Source organism: Gobius niger (assembly GCF_951799975.1).
Source record: "Gobius niger genome assembly, chromosome: 6".
Lineage (NCBI taxonomy): Eukaryota > Metazoa > Chordata > Actinopteri > Gobiiformes > Gobiidae > Gobius > Gobius niger.
The window spans coordinates 18,934,316-18,951,969 of record NC_136857.1 but is presented as its reverse complement, the minus strand read 5'-3'; the positions used below and the strand labels follow the sequence as shown (position 1 = coordinate 18,951,969).

At 40.7% G+C, this 17,654-nt stretch overlaps 1 protein-coding gene across 1 annotated transcript; it reads left to right on the top strand.

The window, feature by feature from the left end:
* The first annotated feature begins 280 nt into the window (after window positions 1–280).
* On the top strand, window positions 281–14,955 carry dennd2c (DENN/MADD domain containing 2C). Its single transcript, XM_079557783.1, has 18 exons — window positions 281–1,070; window positions 1,793–1,914; window positions 2,341–2,420; window positions 2,979–3,134; window positions 5,017–5,095; window positions 5,289–5,333; window positions 7,106–7,293; window positions 7,766–7,875; window positions 8,123–8,192; window positions 8,684–8,761; window positions 10,738–10,878; window positions 11,463–11,611; window positions 12,093–12,270; window positions 13,148–13,189; window positions 13,607–13,706; window positions 13,977–14,219; window positions 14,361–14,447; window positions 14,535–14,955. The coding sequence occupies exons 1-18, from the start codon at window positions 283–285 to the stop codon at window positions 14,564–14,566; spliced, it is 2,688 nt and encodes an 895-aa protein (XP_079413909.1). The 5' UTR covers window positions 281–282; the 3' UTR covers window positions 14,567–14,955.
* The last annotated feature ends 2,699 nt before the right edge of the window (window positions 14,956–17,654 follow it).

The following is a 17,654-nucleotide window of genomic DNA, read 5'->3' as shown; positions in this document are numbered from 1 at the left end:
GCTTCCTTATTATCCCTTTGACCTCACGGTGCGCTGCATAGACTTGCCTTTAAGTGCAAAGTGATTGATGAGTCATTTAACTGTCCTGTCTCTTTCTTTCTTTTTACGCAGGTTGTTTACGTGAGAGGAGCGGAGAGGAAATGATATGCTGCTAGCAAAAGACGACCGAGGGGACCAGTGATATCATCTGCTTTTCGAGGGCTAATTAATAACAGATAAAACTGGCCTTTTCCACTCTGCAATGGACAAGTGAGGGCGCTTCAGAACTCTCCCCCTCGGAACATGCTAGCTCTGAGGCAGGAGCAGAGCAGGCGAGAGGGTGGACAGATTCATCATGCGCAAAAGGGGCCGAATATGGGGCTGCAGACAGGACGGCCCCCACTACAGGAGCAGGGCCTAAACATCAGGGAGAAGATTTCCCAGTGGGAGGGACGCAGCCAGCAGACGCAAGACATAAAAATGCACGCACCAATATTGTCTCGGGACTACAATGGCAATGGAGTTTACAATGCTAACAAGAATACCATTTCAAATAGCAGCGTGGGATTGGACTTTCGGGAAGTGAATTTAAAGCCTACTATTGTTGGGAGAAGGTCGGAACCCATTCGGAAATACTCTACAGAGTTGATCATCCTCCAAACGGAAAGCAAACAGACATTACCAGCTTCTAAAACAGAAACTACACAGATGTATACTTCAAACGCAAAGATTTCATGTGTTTTGGATATCGAGCTTGTTTCCAAACCTCTGCCGCCATCAGCCAGTGAGTATGACGATGGAATGCCCGCTGGGAACTTTTACACTTCGAGAGGATTCTGGAAGAAACTTGAAGGAGACAGGTTAATGTGGGAAAAAGGTAAAGGCTCCACAGGTGAAACTCGGGCCCCTCCCAAACCGCTGCGCACATTTCAGTACGACGGGCCCAAAGACGGCAGCCGATTGCGCTCACAAACCAGTCCCTGCAGGCTGTCCAATCGGAGAGGCAGCAGAAAGCTACGCCCACCTGACTTCCCGCCCCCTCCCTGTCCAGACGCAAGAACCAATGGGATTACCCGACAAAAAAAGAACAGGTGAGAGCGTTCATACTTCTGAGTGATTGTATTGTAAACATGCTTTGTCGCAGTCGGTTTCAGTGCAGGTTTGGGGGACTGGCACCCAACTGCTGGCTCCGGTCCAAGTATGATGTCACATGACCTGGCAGTATTGTTGTGTATTGTCTCCATGTGGCCTAGTTTCATAGAGAGCTCACGGTCATGCTGACATGTGCAGTCTGCGATTGGGAAAACAGACCAGCTGAGATTCTTGTAATGTTGGAGTAAATGTTGTTGCAATATTATAATCAAGATCACGACTGGGGCATTCTTTCAAGTTATAGCCTGGCCAATGTGCTCAGCTCTTTTGCTCAGTGCTTATAACTGACGTGCAAATGGCATTTTGAGTTGAAGTCAAAGGGTTTGACATTCAGAACAAGTATTTTATTCATTTTAGATTAGGTCAGTGTAGTAGTTGGTTAACATTTTAGGAAAAAGGTAAAGCGGACAAAAACTGTATTGTTTTATAGAAAACTAGCATTTTGTCTCATACATTATTAGTAGAATCAAAGAGTGTGTTTTAATGTCAAGTTGTAAGAAAGTATTGTTATGTCATAAATATTGTCCGAATGCCACACATAGAAACTCCCACATGCTGGTTTTCGCATCAACATTAGATCTGTATTGGTGACATAAACAATAGAAAGTAGGATATCTTTGGTCTGCTCTGCTAACCCTCCTCTTCCCTTTCACCACCACAGGAAGTCTTTTGAGTACGAGGATGCCGAGCGACTTACAGCCAAGCAGGGCACACCGGGGGAAGCCAGGAACTCTGGGATATATCATGCCTACTCTGATGACAACATTTACGAGGACATTGTCTGTGAGTAGCTTTGTTTTGCCTTGCAATAGTATGCTTCTTTAGATGTGCACAATGGTGAGCTATTGCACAAGAGAGAAATAAATCCAAATATACATCTGTAAATGACCTTAATTGATTTAAAATTACAGCTTTGCTTAATTTACTTTAGGCAATTTAGTTCATGCTCACAGATGGTAAACAATAAAAGCCTCACTCAGTTTAAAGTTTTATGTATGTATTTTTACTATGAATATTTTACCTTACCCATTGTTGCTTTATGCCATATGTGTAAGATTTACACTTTATTTTAGTTAATTATGTGAAAGATTTTGTTCTACAAGGAACAAGAGCAGAGCTTCTAGATTTGACAGCTATAATTACAATAATAAAAAATTGTCTTTAAATGTCTATTGAGTTAATAACTAAACTGGCTGTTGTTACTTTTAGGTGAAATGGACACAGACCCTTATGAGCATATCAAACTGTCCCCAATGTGTCTTCCTATTGGCAGGCCTCAAATGCCCAAGGTAAACACACACATAACCACACTTAAGTAGGGCAGTGCCATTAATCGGATTGTTTGGTCTCCAGCCAGTTCTTTGGCAGTAACAGCACCTGGTTTGGAGTTTTAGAGGAGCACAACAGTGGAAGTGGAACCATTCTTTTTTTTTTTTTACTTGAGCTGTGGTCTCTTTACGTTCACAAATTATATTAGTAAAAACTATAGAAATACATTTGATTTGAAGATTGAATATGGGGGTGTGTTGTTTTTTGCCATATTACCCATGCCCCCCATCTAGTAGTAGTAGTTGTAATTTTAGTAATATAAGGGTAACTAATAAAATAAAAGTTTGTAAATTTGAATATAGTTACTTTGACATACATTTCGTTGCACAGTAGTCATGAGTCAAGTCCCAAAAATACTTTGTTGCTCTTAACATAGTAAGTAACCTTTTTTTTCTTTCATTTCCCATTATGTACAAAAGTTACTCTGTTGAAATATGTTCTATTATTACCAACAGCTTGACATCACCATAACTTTATATGAAAACATAAGAAATGTACATTTGATCATTGTTTTGCAGCTTCCTCCAAAACCTCAAACTCTTCAAGTCAATTCCAAGCTGGACAAGAAGGCACTCCCTGCTTTACCACCTTCCAAAGCCCTGACCCTTTCCGACAGCCCAAAGGCGCCTGCCCCGCGGCGCTACAGCACACAGAAGAGTGTCCGGACTCCGCAGGTACTCTCACCCGCCTCTGCCCTGTCAAAATATCCAGCCTTTAGTCTACAGCTGGTCCAACAACAACGTGACACATGACGTGTTCTGTGGAAGAGGAGGCGGTATCTTGCTGAGCAGGAAAAAGGCTGAGAGCGATAGATAGTGGGAACACACTTAACACATAAGGGTTTTTTCATTGAGTGACCTGGCACGAGACATGCATTCATTGGACAGACTCTCGGCAAAAATGGCCACTAATGAGGTAAGGCATGTGGATTTTGGTGGCAGGTCTATGTTGATGAGAAGAAGCTGTGGCCATCGAGCTTAGACTAATAGGATTTATGTAATCATTCTTTGTTTGTCTGAATACTATCTTCTGAGAAATGGCATTTAGGTACAGTCTATGGTTTGTCTTGCTTATGGCACTTTAGGTGTGTATATAATAACATGTATGTGAGGCACAGTACTGGAATATTTCTTTATTTTGAAGTGAAATGTATAAAACATTTGTAAAAAATCGTATTAGTTTCCCCAGATATAAAGGTTGCTTGATTTAATTGTCTTGTAATGTTCACAGGCTTCATGGTCTTACATGGGCTCTGCAGGTTGGGTGACATTGCTTGCTATTTTTGGATACAGGCCTAGCTGTGCGCTTGCTAACTGAGTCTTTGAGGTGCTTTAGGAGCTGATTGAGTAGGAGTTGGAGTTGAGTTAATTAAGCTTCATTTGCATATGGTGTATAGAATTCTCAATCCAGTCAATTATATTCCATATCTATTAACTGAGCTGAGCTGAGCCTTAGCTACTGACAAAGCTACTAAACAAAATCATGGACATATCCATACATTTCATTTTGTGTTCAATAAACAATCAGTATCAGATAACTCTTTAATACAGGGGTTACCAACCCTATATCCGCAGGCACCTGGGGCCCTGAGGCTCTCAGTAACCCATGGGACTCATTCTAAACATAAAAACGTCTTCCTACTACTTTTATTGAATTTGTTATTTCTATTCTTTTGGCTCTTTTTTTTTAAATCATGAATTTGGGACATTGTCTTTGTTTTATGCTACAATTAAGTAGTTTAATTCTTTTGGAGATTTATTTTGGAACTGGTACCCCCCTGACAACTTGATGTTCTTGAAGTAGCCCTCAGCTCTGTATATATTTGGTGACGCCTATTTTAATAAAGGTAATAGTTACTCCTGTCAATGTTAGCTGTGCCTTGACATGTTTCAGTCGTACTGCCGTCGTATTAGTTCACTGTAATTAGAGCAAAATTGGGCATAAAAGTCGTGTAGTGTGTGCTGACCTTAAATGGGAAAACCATGTGATGATTGGGACGAAACAATGATTATTGACATTGAGGACCACAAGTGCAGAGTGACGGTCATGCTGGCCATGCCTGGGAACAATACCTGATAAGAGAGACGTCACACTCGACAAAGGTGACAGTCCGACTGCTGACACGTGTCAAGGCAGAGCTAACCTCTTCCTATTGCCTTTTAAATCAATAAGTGAAATAAACCCTGAACAAACTATGCATTTATGTGATCCCGATGTGTCTTACCTGGCCTGTTACTAGACAATTAGAACACTGTCATCATTGTAACTCATGGGCCATAAATATAAGCCTCCGTAAAGGCCTTGTATGTGTGTACGGTTACAACATGTTTGTTTTGTTGTTGGGGTAGATTGGCTCTGCAGGTTAATTCAGAATATGTTAAAAAGTAAATGAAACTCAGATATTGGGTTTATTTCAAGACAAAATAATCAGAAATAACTCGAGGGAGGTCTGTTCTCTTCTATTTGAAAAAAGAGTTATTGTGCAAACCAGCTGAGCTTTGATTTGATCATGTTGGTTATGTATGCTGGAAATAAAATGTGTCTTCTCCTCCTCAGTATGTCAACAAGATCGAGACCATTTTTGACGAAAGGCGAGGCAGAAAGCGAGTCAAGACCCAGGGCACCCTACTTCGAGGTGAGACCCACAGTAGCACCACCATCCACACTTGAGTGAGATTAAGCGCAATCTTGGAAATACCCAGGCTTTGATGACCTGCACAAGGCCAGCTGCTGCGGGAGAAGCCACTGATTATCAAACAAAGAGAGGCTGTCTGAGTCTGTCTTGTTCATTTGTGGGTTAATCCCTCCTCCTTCTTATATGTCAACAGAGGAGACCAGCGGGACCGAGAGTGACCCAGAAGACAACCCCAAAGGTATCACTGCTGCCTTGTCATGTTTTTTGAGTGCTGCGTCAATAGATTGGATTGACATCATGCCACTGAATTAGTCATAGTCATTTATAGTGTTATGGGAAAGCACAAACATGTAAGACCAGAAAAGATCACCAAGTTGTACTGTAGTGTATGCGCGCCCCTTCCCCTTTTCCACATTTTGTTTTGTGACAGTCTTACTCCAAAATTTAATTAATTAAATTCTTAATTTTTGCATAAGTATTCACTCTCTTTATTCTTTGTTGAGGCACCTTTGCCAGCAATTACAGCCTCAAGTTTTTTGGGTATGGTGCTACAAGCTTGCCACACCTGGATTTGGGCTATTTTTCCTCATTCTTCTTTGCAGATCTTCTCATGCTCTGTCTGGTTAGAGTGAGAGTGTTGCTGCAGAGCTATATTCAGCTCTTTCCAGAGATGTTCAAGTCTGGGCTCTGGTTGGGCCACTCGAGCACATTTGCAGACTTGTCCTAAAAAAACAGTTCTTCATTATCTTGGCTGGGTGCTTTGGGTTGTTGACCAATTGGATGGTGAATCGTCACTCTGGAGCTGATTTTCATCCAGGATCTCTCTGTATATTGCTAAATTCATCCTTTCCTCTATCCTGACTAGTCTCCCAGTTCCTGCCACTGAGGGCAGTTCAGCTTCCCGATGGCCCTCTGTGCGAAACTGTTCCTCAGTCGACTGTAACTGACCCGTAGATTCCGCCGTCTCCTCCCTGAAGGCATAACCTTGAAGAGACTGTGTGATGGGTGCGAAGGGTCCCTTGCGATTTTGATTGCTTTGCGGGAGTACATCTCCTTATTAGAGGGGAGAGGGGCGCCGTAGATCTTCTCAGATCTTAGAACTGCTTTAATAAGTTTGCAAAACTTTCATTATGGGGTATTATGGGTAGATTGATGGGGAAAAATGTTTTTTATCTATTTTGGATAAAGGCTGTAACAAAAAATGTGAATGTGAACACTTTCCAGTTTTTCATACATAAATCTGTTCTTAAATTATGGTATTTGCTGAAGCAGACATTGGCTCATGTGGCTTGACGATATGACGAATCTGATGTTGTAATATCGTGATCATGATGTTTTCTATGTAATGCTGCTCTACAGCCAAATACATACAAATACAAATACATACAAAGACATTTTTTTCCCACTTGATCCACCTATTGTTCAAGCGTGAACTTTCAGAAGCAGCAGTTAAGTTCAGTTACCCCTTAAAGGCAATTTCAAGATAGTAAGTGCACATGAATGGTGTTAGGCTCTTAGGAAATTGTAATATACATGTCCCCCCCCCCCAATTACATAGATCCTTCTATCAACTGATGTGATGGTTTTATTTTCTATGCAATTTGCATGTACATCTCTGCTTGTTACAGAACTTCTGAATGCATAAAGCAAAGCAAAGCAGGGTCTAAAATGTAAAATGAGCAAACGGTTTTGTGTATACACATTTTTGTGCAGTCTAAATGCCCATCCAACCACAAACCCCAGTGTGTTATTACTCACAGTGATGCTCTGAAAGCCACATCACTAACTGCAAAACTCAATGGAAACATCGAAACGGCACAAGGCGTATCATATTTACTTGAGCACACAATGACTGTTATGGAAAAATGTGGCTTGGCTTTGATTTTGCGAAACCTGATGTGGAAAACAGGCCAGTTTTTGTCCAGTGCCGCACAATGCAATCACAGCATAGACACAATAGTAGTCTTTGGATTGCGTTTGTGTTGTTAACGTGCATTGTTTTGTCCTCAGGAGGCTCCAGGAGATCGATTTACAGGCAGTCCACTCTAAAGCGCCGGCCCGGCTACCGCACCCTGGAGAGAGACCTCCTCCAGCACCAGCAGCAGCAGCTCTTCCAGATCTTTGTGGTGGTGTCGCTCCGAAAGGGTCCCCAGGGAAACACCTACACCCCTGAGATTACACAACAGTTCCCCAAGATGGTGAGCAGCGCCCCGCCCTTTTAGGATGTTGTTGACCGTGGCGTGCTTTGATCATAACTCTGTAATTTAATAGTCTAGCAATTACTATCGCTGGTAAATCTTAATCTTGTTCAGAAAATTACAAGATGGCGTTTCTTGTTATAGGGACATTTATTGATGGGTGTGCAGTGTAAAGGCAATATGCAGTTTAAAACCATTAACAAGGGCTTCCTAGTCCAAAGGATGTACAACTTAGATTGTGTTAGATAAAACAATGGCACTGTGACCTAATTTTGTTCCGTCATCTGTTCACCAAAGGTTCTTCTAGCTACAGTTAAACTATTTTGTAGGCTTAAAGTGCTGACTCTCGGGTTTGATTTGAGATTCTTTGCATCAAAATCAGATGTGAGCTATAAAGTAATTGGCCATAACTATTGGTGTTGTGCATATATATCAGTGAACCTATGTCTGAAACCTGTCTCTTCTCTTACAGTTTGACAAGGCGTCAAGGCTTTCTAAGGAGGCAGAGGACCAGCTGAAGGTCATTCCTAAGTTCTGTTTCCCGGACGCTCAAGACTGGATACCCTCGGCTCACATGCCAAGGTTAGCTCTGACACACAGTCCACAACTGTTTCACCAATGCGCAGCTGTGACCGTAGCATTTGTACTCGTAACATGATACAAGGGTGGTAATTGTTTGTGGTATTTACTGAGATGTCGAGATTTACTATAATGCACACATGCTTGGCCATGTGTTTCTCGATCTGTGCGATTACATTACGTGAACCTGTTAGGAGTACAGTTTCCATGTTCGTAACTGTCTTGTGTCAACTGTTTGTTTGTTGTGCAGTGAGACATTCTCGTTTGTCCTGACCGGAGAAGACGGAAGCCGCTGGTTCTGTTACTGCCGGAAGATTCTGGTGAGCAACACGTTGGTCTGACTCAATATCTCTCTTTTTCCCTCTCCTAAACTGCAGTATGTGTGCGTGTGTGACTTGGGCACGCTGCCATCATCTTACTCAACATCTCCTGAGAAGCCCTGAATCACAGCCATATAAAACCCTCTCCAAATGAATGACTCACATTGACAGGAATTCTATCATGCTCTGTCTGCCTCACACGATGAAAATATTTACATCTGTTCAATGCTTTCACAGACTGCATAGACGGAACCTTTTGCCTCCTGACATATGAATTAAATTGTCACAATAACATGTGCAATTGTCAGTTAAAAAAAACTCAACTCAACTCTTCAATTTGCTTATATTTTCTCCCAAAACACAACCTTGTTGCTTCTTTATTATAGGCACCGCCAAGTCAAAACAAAACGCTAAATTATGAATCAATTCTCTTTTGAATATTACCGAGCTAATGTTTGTAAATTATTGACATGTTTGATTGTGAATTTCAGCCCAGTGGAAAGGGGAAAAGGCTGCCTGAGGTGCACTGTATAGTCAGCAAGCTGGGCTGTTTCAACCTGTTTGCAAAGGTAAAATACTCCTCTTATTCTTGTGTCCTTAACTTTATACATTACCGTTCAAAAGCTTGGGGTCACTGAAAATGTCCTTTTTTGACAGAAAAGCAACAAAAAACAAAAAAAGGAAAAATAACAAAATGACTGATAGCTCTCAGTGTTCAAATGTATTCCAAAAAGTAAAGTATGGGTGCTCTTGGGAAAGGGATCCAACTAGCAAAAAACAGCAAACCCAGGCACTCCAAACAAATACTCACAGCACAAGGAGGTACTTAAAAGGCCTTTAATTATTTAGATGGCCAAGCCAACATGTTTTGACCATGCGGTCTTCGTCAGGGCTTCGCCACAGTCTAGACATGGTTAATGTTATGAATGCCTAGTCTCGCTGTAAACAAGTGATTTTTAATGGAATACCTACATAGGTGTGCAGAGGCACATTTCTAGCAAACCATCGCTCCAGTGTTCTAATGATACATTGTGTTAGCTACTCGTGTTAGAGGGTAATTGATGATTAGAAAACCCTCGTGCTCTTAATCTAGCACTGCTGAAATCTGTTGCTGATTAGAGACGCTATAGAACTGGCCTGGGTGACCCCAAACTTTGGAACGGTAGTGTGTATTATATACAGTATATACACTGTAAATATATGTATGTATATATGAATGATAACACAAAAGGGTTTTTTTCACTTATAATTAGTGGTCGTGTGAAGCCATTTATGGTCAAACAACTAAGTTTATTCTTTTTAAATCATAATGAAAAATAAAGTACCAAAATGACCCTGATCAAATGTTTAGATACCCCAGTTCTTAATACTGTGCATTTCCCCCTTTCTTATCAATAACAGCTTAGATTCCTCTTGTGGTAGTTGTGGATGGGCCTCTTTATTTCCTCAGATGGTAAAACTGGCCATTCTTTTTTGGCAAAAAGCCTCCGGTTCCTGTAAATACCTGGGCTGTCTTCATGAGATCTTTGAGATCTCCCCAGAGCGGCTCAATGATATGATGATGATTATTCTGCTTTAGCCAATGAGAGGTCGACATGGCCTTGTGCTTTGGATTGTTGTAACGTCCAAGTGCGTCCCATGCGCAGCCTCCAGGCTGACAATACACTTTTCCTCCAGTGTCACTTTTCATCCGGTGTCCTTTAATAACATGCTGCATTCATCCTGAAATCTATTTTCACCAAGTTCCCTGTAGCTCACACATCCAAGACATCAGTGATCCATCGCCTTGTTTCACTGTAGGAATGGTGCACCGTTCATCACAGGCCTTGTTGACTCCTCCAAATGTAAGGTTTATGGTTTTGGCCAAAATGTTGCATTTTGGTTTCGTCATTCCAAATGACGTTGCTTCACAAATGTTGAGGCTTGTCTCTGTGCTGTTTGTCTTATTGTAAGGCAAGGCAAGGCAAGGCATGTTATTTCATGCCATGCATTTCATACACAAGACAACTCAATGCGCCTTGTAAGCGGCTACTTTGTGGCATTTGCAAAGTAATGGCTCACAACTGTGAAAATGCACACACACACACACACACTACCGCTCAGAAGTTTGGGGTCACCCAGGCCAGTTCAATTACCCTCTAACACAATTAACTAGCACAATGTGCCAATAATTTTATCCTCATTAATATAATCTGTGCTTTTCTTCCACAAAAGACATTTCAAGCGACCCCAAACTTTTAAGTGGTAGTGTATATATTAAGGAAGTTTTATAAATCCGTATTAGGTGAGGTGTTCATGTAGTTTTTTTAGGAGTCCAAACCCTGCAGCTTCATTTGTAAAAGGCGTGGAATGAGGCTCAATGGGCCCATAATCCTATGCAATCATTGGGTGTGTTTTGGAAAATGAAACCAGTTTCAAATCCTGTACAGAACCTCCAACCATTTCCTCAAAGATTGTTGTAAAGCATTATTTTGTCATATAAAGAAAACTTCGGTCAATGCTTGTTCCTACTTAGGCCGCACCACTTATTCTTTCTTTGCATTAGATTTTGGAGGAAGTGGAAAGGCGCAGAGAGATCTCCAACGCCCTGGTGTACCCGTTCATGCGCAGTGTGATGGAGGCCCCGTTTCCTGCCCCTGGGAGAACTGTCAGTGTGAAGAGCTTCCTCCCCGGATCAGGCAACGAGGTAATACACATGCAAGCTGATGGGGAAGTGTAACTCATTTTGCACATGGACAATGACTCAGCAGAATACGCAATTATTTCAGAGAAAGGGTGGGAGAAAAAATATGAAAGAGGAACCGTTACTATTTTGCTTGCTGACAGATTCAACAAAAGATGAATGCTTTATAGGAGCATGACAAAAGACTCAAGTATGGGCTTGTGTATTGCATTAAAAAACAATGGAAATATTAAAGAATGAGTGCAGACAGCGCAGATTGGTGAAAGGCCAAAGTCAATAATGTAAAGAGATCACGTAGATCCATAGTTACTTTTTCCTTTACTTGTGCAAAAACTGGTCTTCCTACCAACTACAAACTGACAGTATATTCTCTACCAAAATTAAATTAAGTCCATATTGTTGAAAAACATCTTTGTACTTCCTCCACCCTACCATATTGGTCGTTAAAGGGCTAAGTTTGGTAAATACTACATACACATCTGTCATTTTCAGTGCAAAAAATTACTACATCTCTTATCTCTTACTCTTATTTGAGTAGTATTTGGCTGTACCTGAGTTCAGTGTGTGAGTGTGTGTGTGACTCGCAGGTGCTCACCCTGACGCGGCCGGTGGACTCCAGACTGGAGCACGTGGACTTTGACATCCTGTTACAGTGCCTGAGTGTGGGCCGACTACTCCAGGTGTTCGCCTCGCTGCTGCTGGAGAGGAGAGTCATCCTCATCGCAGACAAACTCAGGTACAGCTAGGACTTGTTGAATTGTTTTGATAATTGTTCAGTGTCTTAAAAGCTTTCTGCTAACCCTATTGTATTTTCTTATGTTAGTTTTTATTGCACTGTAGTAATGCTCACCTTTGTATGGAGTATGAAGTGCACATGCAAACTAGTTATAATCAATGATGTCGTTTTTACCACGTGGTCTGTTGTACGTGGAGGGAGTAGTTGGATGTGGTTGACGATAACAGGTTGCACCACAGATCTTTCCTGTGTACTTTCACCTCTTTGCGCCGTTTACTTCACAGTGTGGCATCCTGTAACATGTGGAGCCTGGTTTATTTGCTTGTTTATTTGCTATTAAGTATCACGTTCAGCTCTTCTACTCTCACCACAGCAATAGATCCTAGAAAATATTGGTCTTTGGTTGAGCATGAAAATGAATCTGTTTATTGTGCAGTTGTAGCCTGATACAGTTTCTTTGTTTTCCCGGGTTTTGTTGCAGTGTGCTGTCCCGCTGCAGTCATGCGGTGCTCGCCCTCTTGTACCCATTCACCTGGCAGCACACGTTTGTGCCTGTGTTACCGGCCAGTATGTTGGACATTAGCTGCTCTCCCACTCCCTTCCTCATCGGAGTGCTGTCTCCCTGTCTGCCAGAGCTGCTGGAGCTGCCCATAGAGGAGGTCAGTCTTTAATGCATGTCTCAAAGTTCTTTAATTATTGTCTATGGAAAACCGAGCACATTTTCTCCAGTTTGGTTTTACTCAAATCTAAAGGCTTCTAGAGGGGAGCTTGCAGCCTATAGGCCAAGCGTAAAAGCCTAAAACCTACTAAACTGATTGTTTTTGTCGCATTTTTGTGCCTTTTTTTGTTGCTTTTTTAAATCACGTTTTAGTTGTGTTTTTGTAGCTTATTTTATTGTGTTATTTTGTCGCTTTTTCATCTCATTTTTATCATGTTTTTTGTTGTGTATTCATTGCTTTTTTGTCGTCTTAATTGTTGTCATGTTTTCGTCTCCTTTTTGACACTTTCTTCAAGAAGCTTTTAGATTTGGGTAACAGCAAACTGGAGAAAATGTACTCTGTTTAAGTGGGGCTTAAGAAGTTAAACAAGTCTTAAATATTGATTAAGCTCTTAATTTAAATACATACAATTAGGGCTGTCATGATAGTTACTTTATCGACTTATCATTAAATAAATAACAGATAAACGATACATTTTTGGGCTCGATATTTATCGTTTGTATATTTATTAGCATTTCCCCCATATTTTTATTTCTAACGGAAGCACAATAAGTTACATTATATTTCATGTTTGTTGCGTACTGTGTGGTATTTAGGATATTATGATGCAGAACAAAGGTTTGCTGTCATTTTTATGCCTGAGAGTTGGCGGTATCCAGTATCGTTAGTCAATAATATTGTTTATCGCGATACTTTCATGCCTCGATATATAAATCTTCAAATTTGTTTTTGTGACTAGATACAATCTTTGAATATAATGTTTAGCAGCAGTGGTAATGTCTACACTCCCTAACTCTATTATTTTTGGGTGTTGTAGGTGCTGATAGTGGATCTGTGCTCCGACAGGTTTGTGGTTCAGGTGTGTACACATATCCCTGCTCTGTGGGAATGATAGGTGTGGTCCGGGGTGTACGATGGCTTTGCCCACACATGTCTCTGTTGACATAAGAATAACGTGAGTGCCATGTGACGCATATTCATGAAGAAGCTCTAAGTTATGCACAATCTACTCATCTCATTCACAAAGGGATTTACTGCCACCCTCAGGATATATTCTTTTCTGTGCATAGTCATGTGATAAATATATAGCCTCTTACTCTTTAAGACACTGACTCAAGGTGTGTGAGTGCTGCATATATTTATATTGAAGTAGATTGCTCTTAAAGGACTACCTTCCCTAAATATACCGTAAAGTAAACATCAATATTAGCTGCCAGGAAGACGATATCTGTTGCAGTTTGCGGGTCTATAAACATGCTTTTTCTCACATGCGCAGTTGGGTGATGAAGACTGTATCCTGCCCAGTAAACTCCAGGCGGCTCTACAGCAGGTCCTTGAGGAGAGGGAAGCTATTCTGCAGCAGGACTGTAATGAAGGTTTGTCTGCACTATATATAAGATCTGAAAATTACAGGGAAACCCGAGCGAGTGACTTTGACAAATATCTAAATGATCCAGATAACGGCTGTGGGGAGTGCACCCTGTTTTTATCAGATTAACGTCTTACAACTCAAATCACTGCTTGTAATTAGGAGATGGTTATGGTTTTGATGGATGTTTTATAGAAGTGTTGAAAGTTCAGTCCAGAGAACAGTGTTGGAATGTTTCCTTTTAAATATAAATTGTATCTTTTTGCTTCTATATCAGAGCACCGTGCAGACCTGAGCTCCCTGCTGTCAGAGGCGTTTGTGCGGTTCTTTGTGGAGATGGTGGGGCACTATCCTTTACACATGACGGAGACGTCCAGTGGCACCAAAGAGCTTCACAGAGAGAACTTCAGGAAGTCTCACCCTTCCAAAGGAGTGAGGCAGCTACTGCAGCTCTTCATGGAGACACAGATGTTTGCCGGCTTCATCCAGGACAAAGAGATGCGCAAAGGAGCAGGAAGAGGTAACCGTCTGGCTGTGGCAAAAGTACAGTAGAAGAACAAATCCACAAGGCTTCTATGTTCAGCCTCTGTTTTACACTTGAGATTTTCCCTCACAATTTCTTATCAAATACTATCCGCTAATCTGGCTATTGTTTTTCCAGGTATTTTTGAACAGCGAGTGGCAGAATATCTAGAGTCCTACCCAGAGCCAGCTCCCAGTGGCGTGAACAAGTTCCTCAAAGGATTGGGTGAGTGTCATCTGCATCAAATAATTAAAAAGAAACATCCAAGTGCATTTGTGTGAGATTATTATTATGTCTTCTATTGCATCTCAGGTAACAAAATGAAGCTCCTGCAGATTAAATGAGAAGAAATAAGAATCTTTTTTTGGATTAAATCTGCTGCTGCTGCTGCTGGACCAGCCCTGAGTCAGAGCTGGTCAAAACTTCAGGATCAATGCGGGATGGAACATTCCTGCATCCATAGGGCATCCTCGTATTTGTTCTCCTAAAATGTTCCATTCAGGTGGATTCATCTCAGAAATGAGTGACGGACACATCTGGCCTTTGATCAGTAATATTTGTCTCGTGTTTTAAGTTCCATGAAGTCAAAATCACTATTATGCAGCTGGATTTGTGATGACTGTACACTGAGACAACTGGTTGATCGTTCAATGCACACCCCGTCTTCTTTTTTTTACTGTTTTTTTTTTCAGACCACTTTTACCTGACCTGTAAATTTGCCTTTTTTTTCCTCTTTTTTTTCACTTTTACTCGAACCCAGCATAGAATGTTCATGCCAACTTCCATGATACTGATGAATTTGTTATTCCTAATGTTCGTCAGAAGTGATGTACTGTATGCAATTAAGCTACTTTTTTTTTTTTTTACATGAAAAATTGATTTACAAAGGACAATGTTAATGCATCTCATTTCTGGTGCCAAACACGAGTCCCACACATTATAATGTTGTTATTTCAAAGGGAAACATCTCTTCTCTTCATCTTTTCGAAATGCAACATGTATAGTGTGCCAGTATTTTTCCATTTCCTTCATACTGTTTACTGTTCACATTTCAGACTTCTTTAAACATTTCAAAGTGCTCAGACTCTTAAGTTAAAGTGAGCATTTTTGAAAGCTTTGTCCTCGTCTTCCTGTGGATGTAAATACTTTGAGATTTTACACATTACGAAAAAATGAATGTACATATATTTTTTATATATTTTTGTAAGAAAGCACAAGGACTCCTGTAAAATGTGTAAATAAATGGGGATCCAAATACACTTCAATTTGTTTTGTTCTGTTTTGAGAAGATTAAACACAGATTATTGAATGCTTTTGTATAAACTAATAGTAACAAAGTGCAAAAGAAATAGTTGGATCTTTTGTAGTGTTTATCAGTCGGTAGCAAGACATTTTCCTTTAAGTTGAAGTGCTCCTATGTTGTTACGCCTTACAGTATAGTACCTATTTTTATCTGCGTAGAAAATCAACATGTTTAATTCTTTGTAACTAGACTTGGATCGTGTAAAGGAATGTGATGTCATATCACTAAGCATTATGGGATTAGCAGCAATTGTAAACTAATGGAGATTGTAAAAGTTTTATTTTAAAAGAGTTATTGTTCACATTAAAACACTAACGCCAAAGTGTGTTAGATGTATTTACCAGCAGATAACTGAGTTAGTAACGGAGCAGCTATTTTCTCCACTTTTTATAGGCTACTGTTTTTAGCTAATGTTAGTCAATGGAAATGTATGCAAACAGCCTCAAAGATGGCGGATCTCCATGGTAACTGTGGAATTTCCCAAACTCAATCCCTTTGCTGGGAGAGGCTAACAACATTTGCGTGACTGAGGGCACGCACAAAGACCAGACAAGTGTGCATCAACTCGTCTAGGCTAAGGTAAGAACATATCGCAGTGTGTAAAAACGGTGGCCTATTCCTTTAGACCAGGGGTGGGCAATTCATTTTCATAAGGGGCCACATGAGGAGCCTGAATTGAGTCGGAGGGCCGCACCAACAATAACTCAAACTTATATCGGGATATAAGTATAATATATCGGGAGTGTATCGCTGGGGTCCATGAACAAAAGCTCCAAAATAAAAAAAATGTTTTGATTGGGAAAATACATTGAGGACTTTTTTTCAATATCTATAAATTATTTCAATATCTATAGATTATATCTATATAATCTATAATGATGAGCCTGGCAGGACTGTAGCCTCATAAAAACGGCTTACACTTTACAAACCTGTGTCACAAGTCTCTGCTACATTGTAGTCAATATTCATTCACTCCGCACTCCGTGGTAGTAAGCTACTATTGTAGCCACAGCTGCCCAGGGGCAGACTGTCCATTTCCCACTTGCAAGTCACACAATGTGTTGTTTATATCTTTATATCTTATTATGCCAGTGCCCTTTGCTGGACACCTGTGGAATTCTTTACTTTTATTCTTATTTAATCTGCCCCCTAGTGGCTGGAGTGAGCACTCTGGTAATAAAAATAAAAAATCACAACTCCGCACAGGAATGAGCTAGAGACTTACTTTTTTTTTTGACATGCTTATGAATTTATGCCCTACAAGTTATGGGCCGGACTGAATCATCTCGCGGGCCGGATGTGGCCCGCGGGCCGTACTTTGCCCAGGTCTGCTTTAGACAGAGGATTGCTGTGTAGAATGGTAATGTTGTGTTTTATTTATTTGTTTTTTGTCTTTTTTTTTACACAATACATACTTCACAATAGAAATATACTAACCAGTTTACATACACATTTTACCTAACAGTAGCCAACCGGAGTCCGAGAAAGGACGGTGTGCTCTTTACACAGGAGACCCCCTGAAGTCAAGTGTACATTACCACTCATAAAGACACACCCTGAGAAAGGCTGTTTATGTGCACGTGGGGACTGTTTTTGTTATACCTACCATTTGATAAAAGAGGACAGCAGCGAGTTCACCTGTTGAGGAAAGTGTCTTAACCTTTTCTTTTATTTCTACGTTTGTACAATGACAATAAAACACTTTACATTTGTTATACTTACTTGCTTACTTGCTTAGGGCTACTTAATAACCCACTTACTCAATAACTTACTAACTTACTTACTTGATGGCCTGTCTGTGAAAGATAGCAGTCGGAACCACATTGTTAAAGCGGTCACACTTTTCTCTGACGACCTCTGGAAGGCGATTATGACGATAGAAATGCATATGTGGTACTTCAGTTCATTCACGGCTGATTGAAAGATCATAACGAGGCTATATTTTGTTTGTTTTTGCAATTCTCCTTTGCACCACACGAGGGCGCCCTCTCCGCATCTTTTAGCCTCTGTTCTCCTTCAGCCCATGCGTCTCCATCAGCGTCTTCAAACCGCTCCTTCTCTGTGCTTCACTCTGTCTGTTTGATAAATGTGGTGCTTTTGATTTAAGTGAGGGAGGCAAGTGACATATT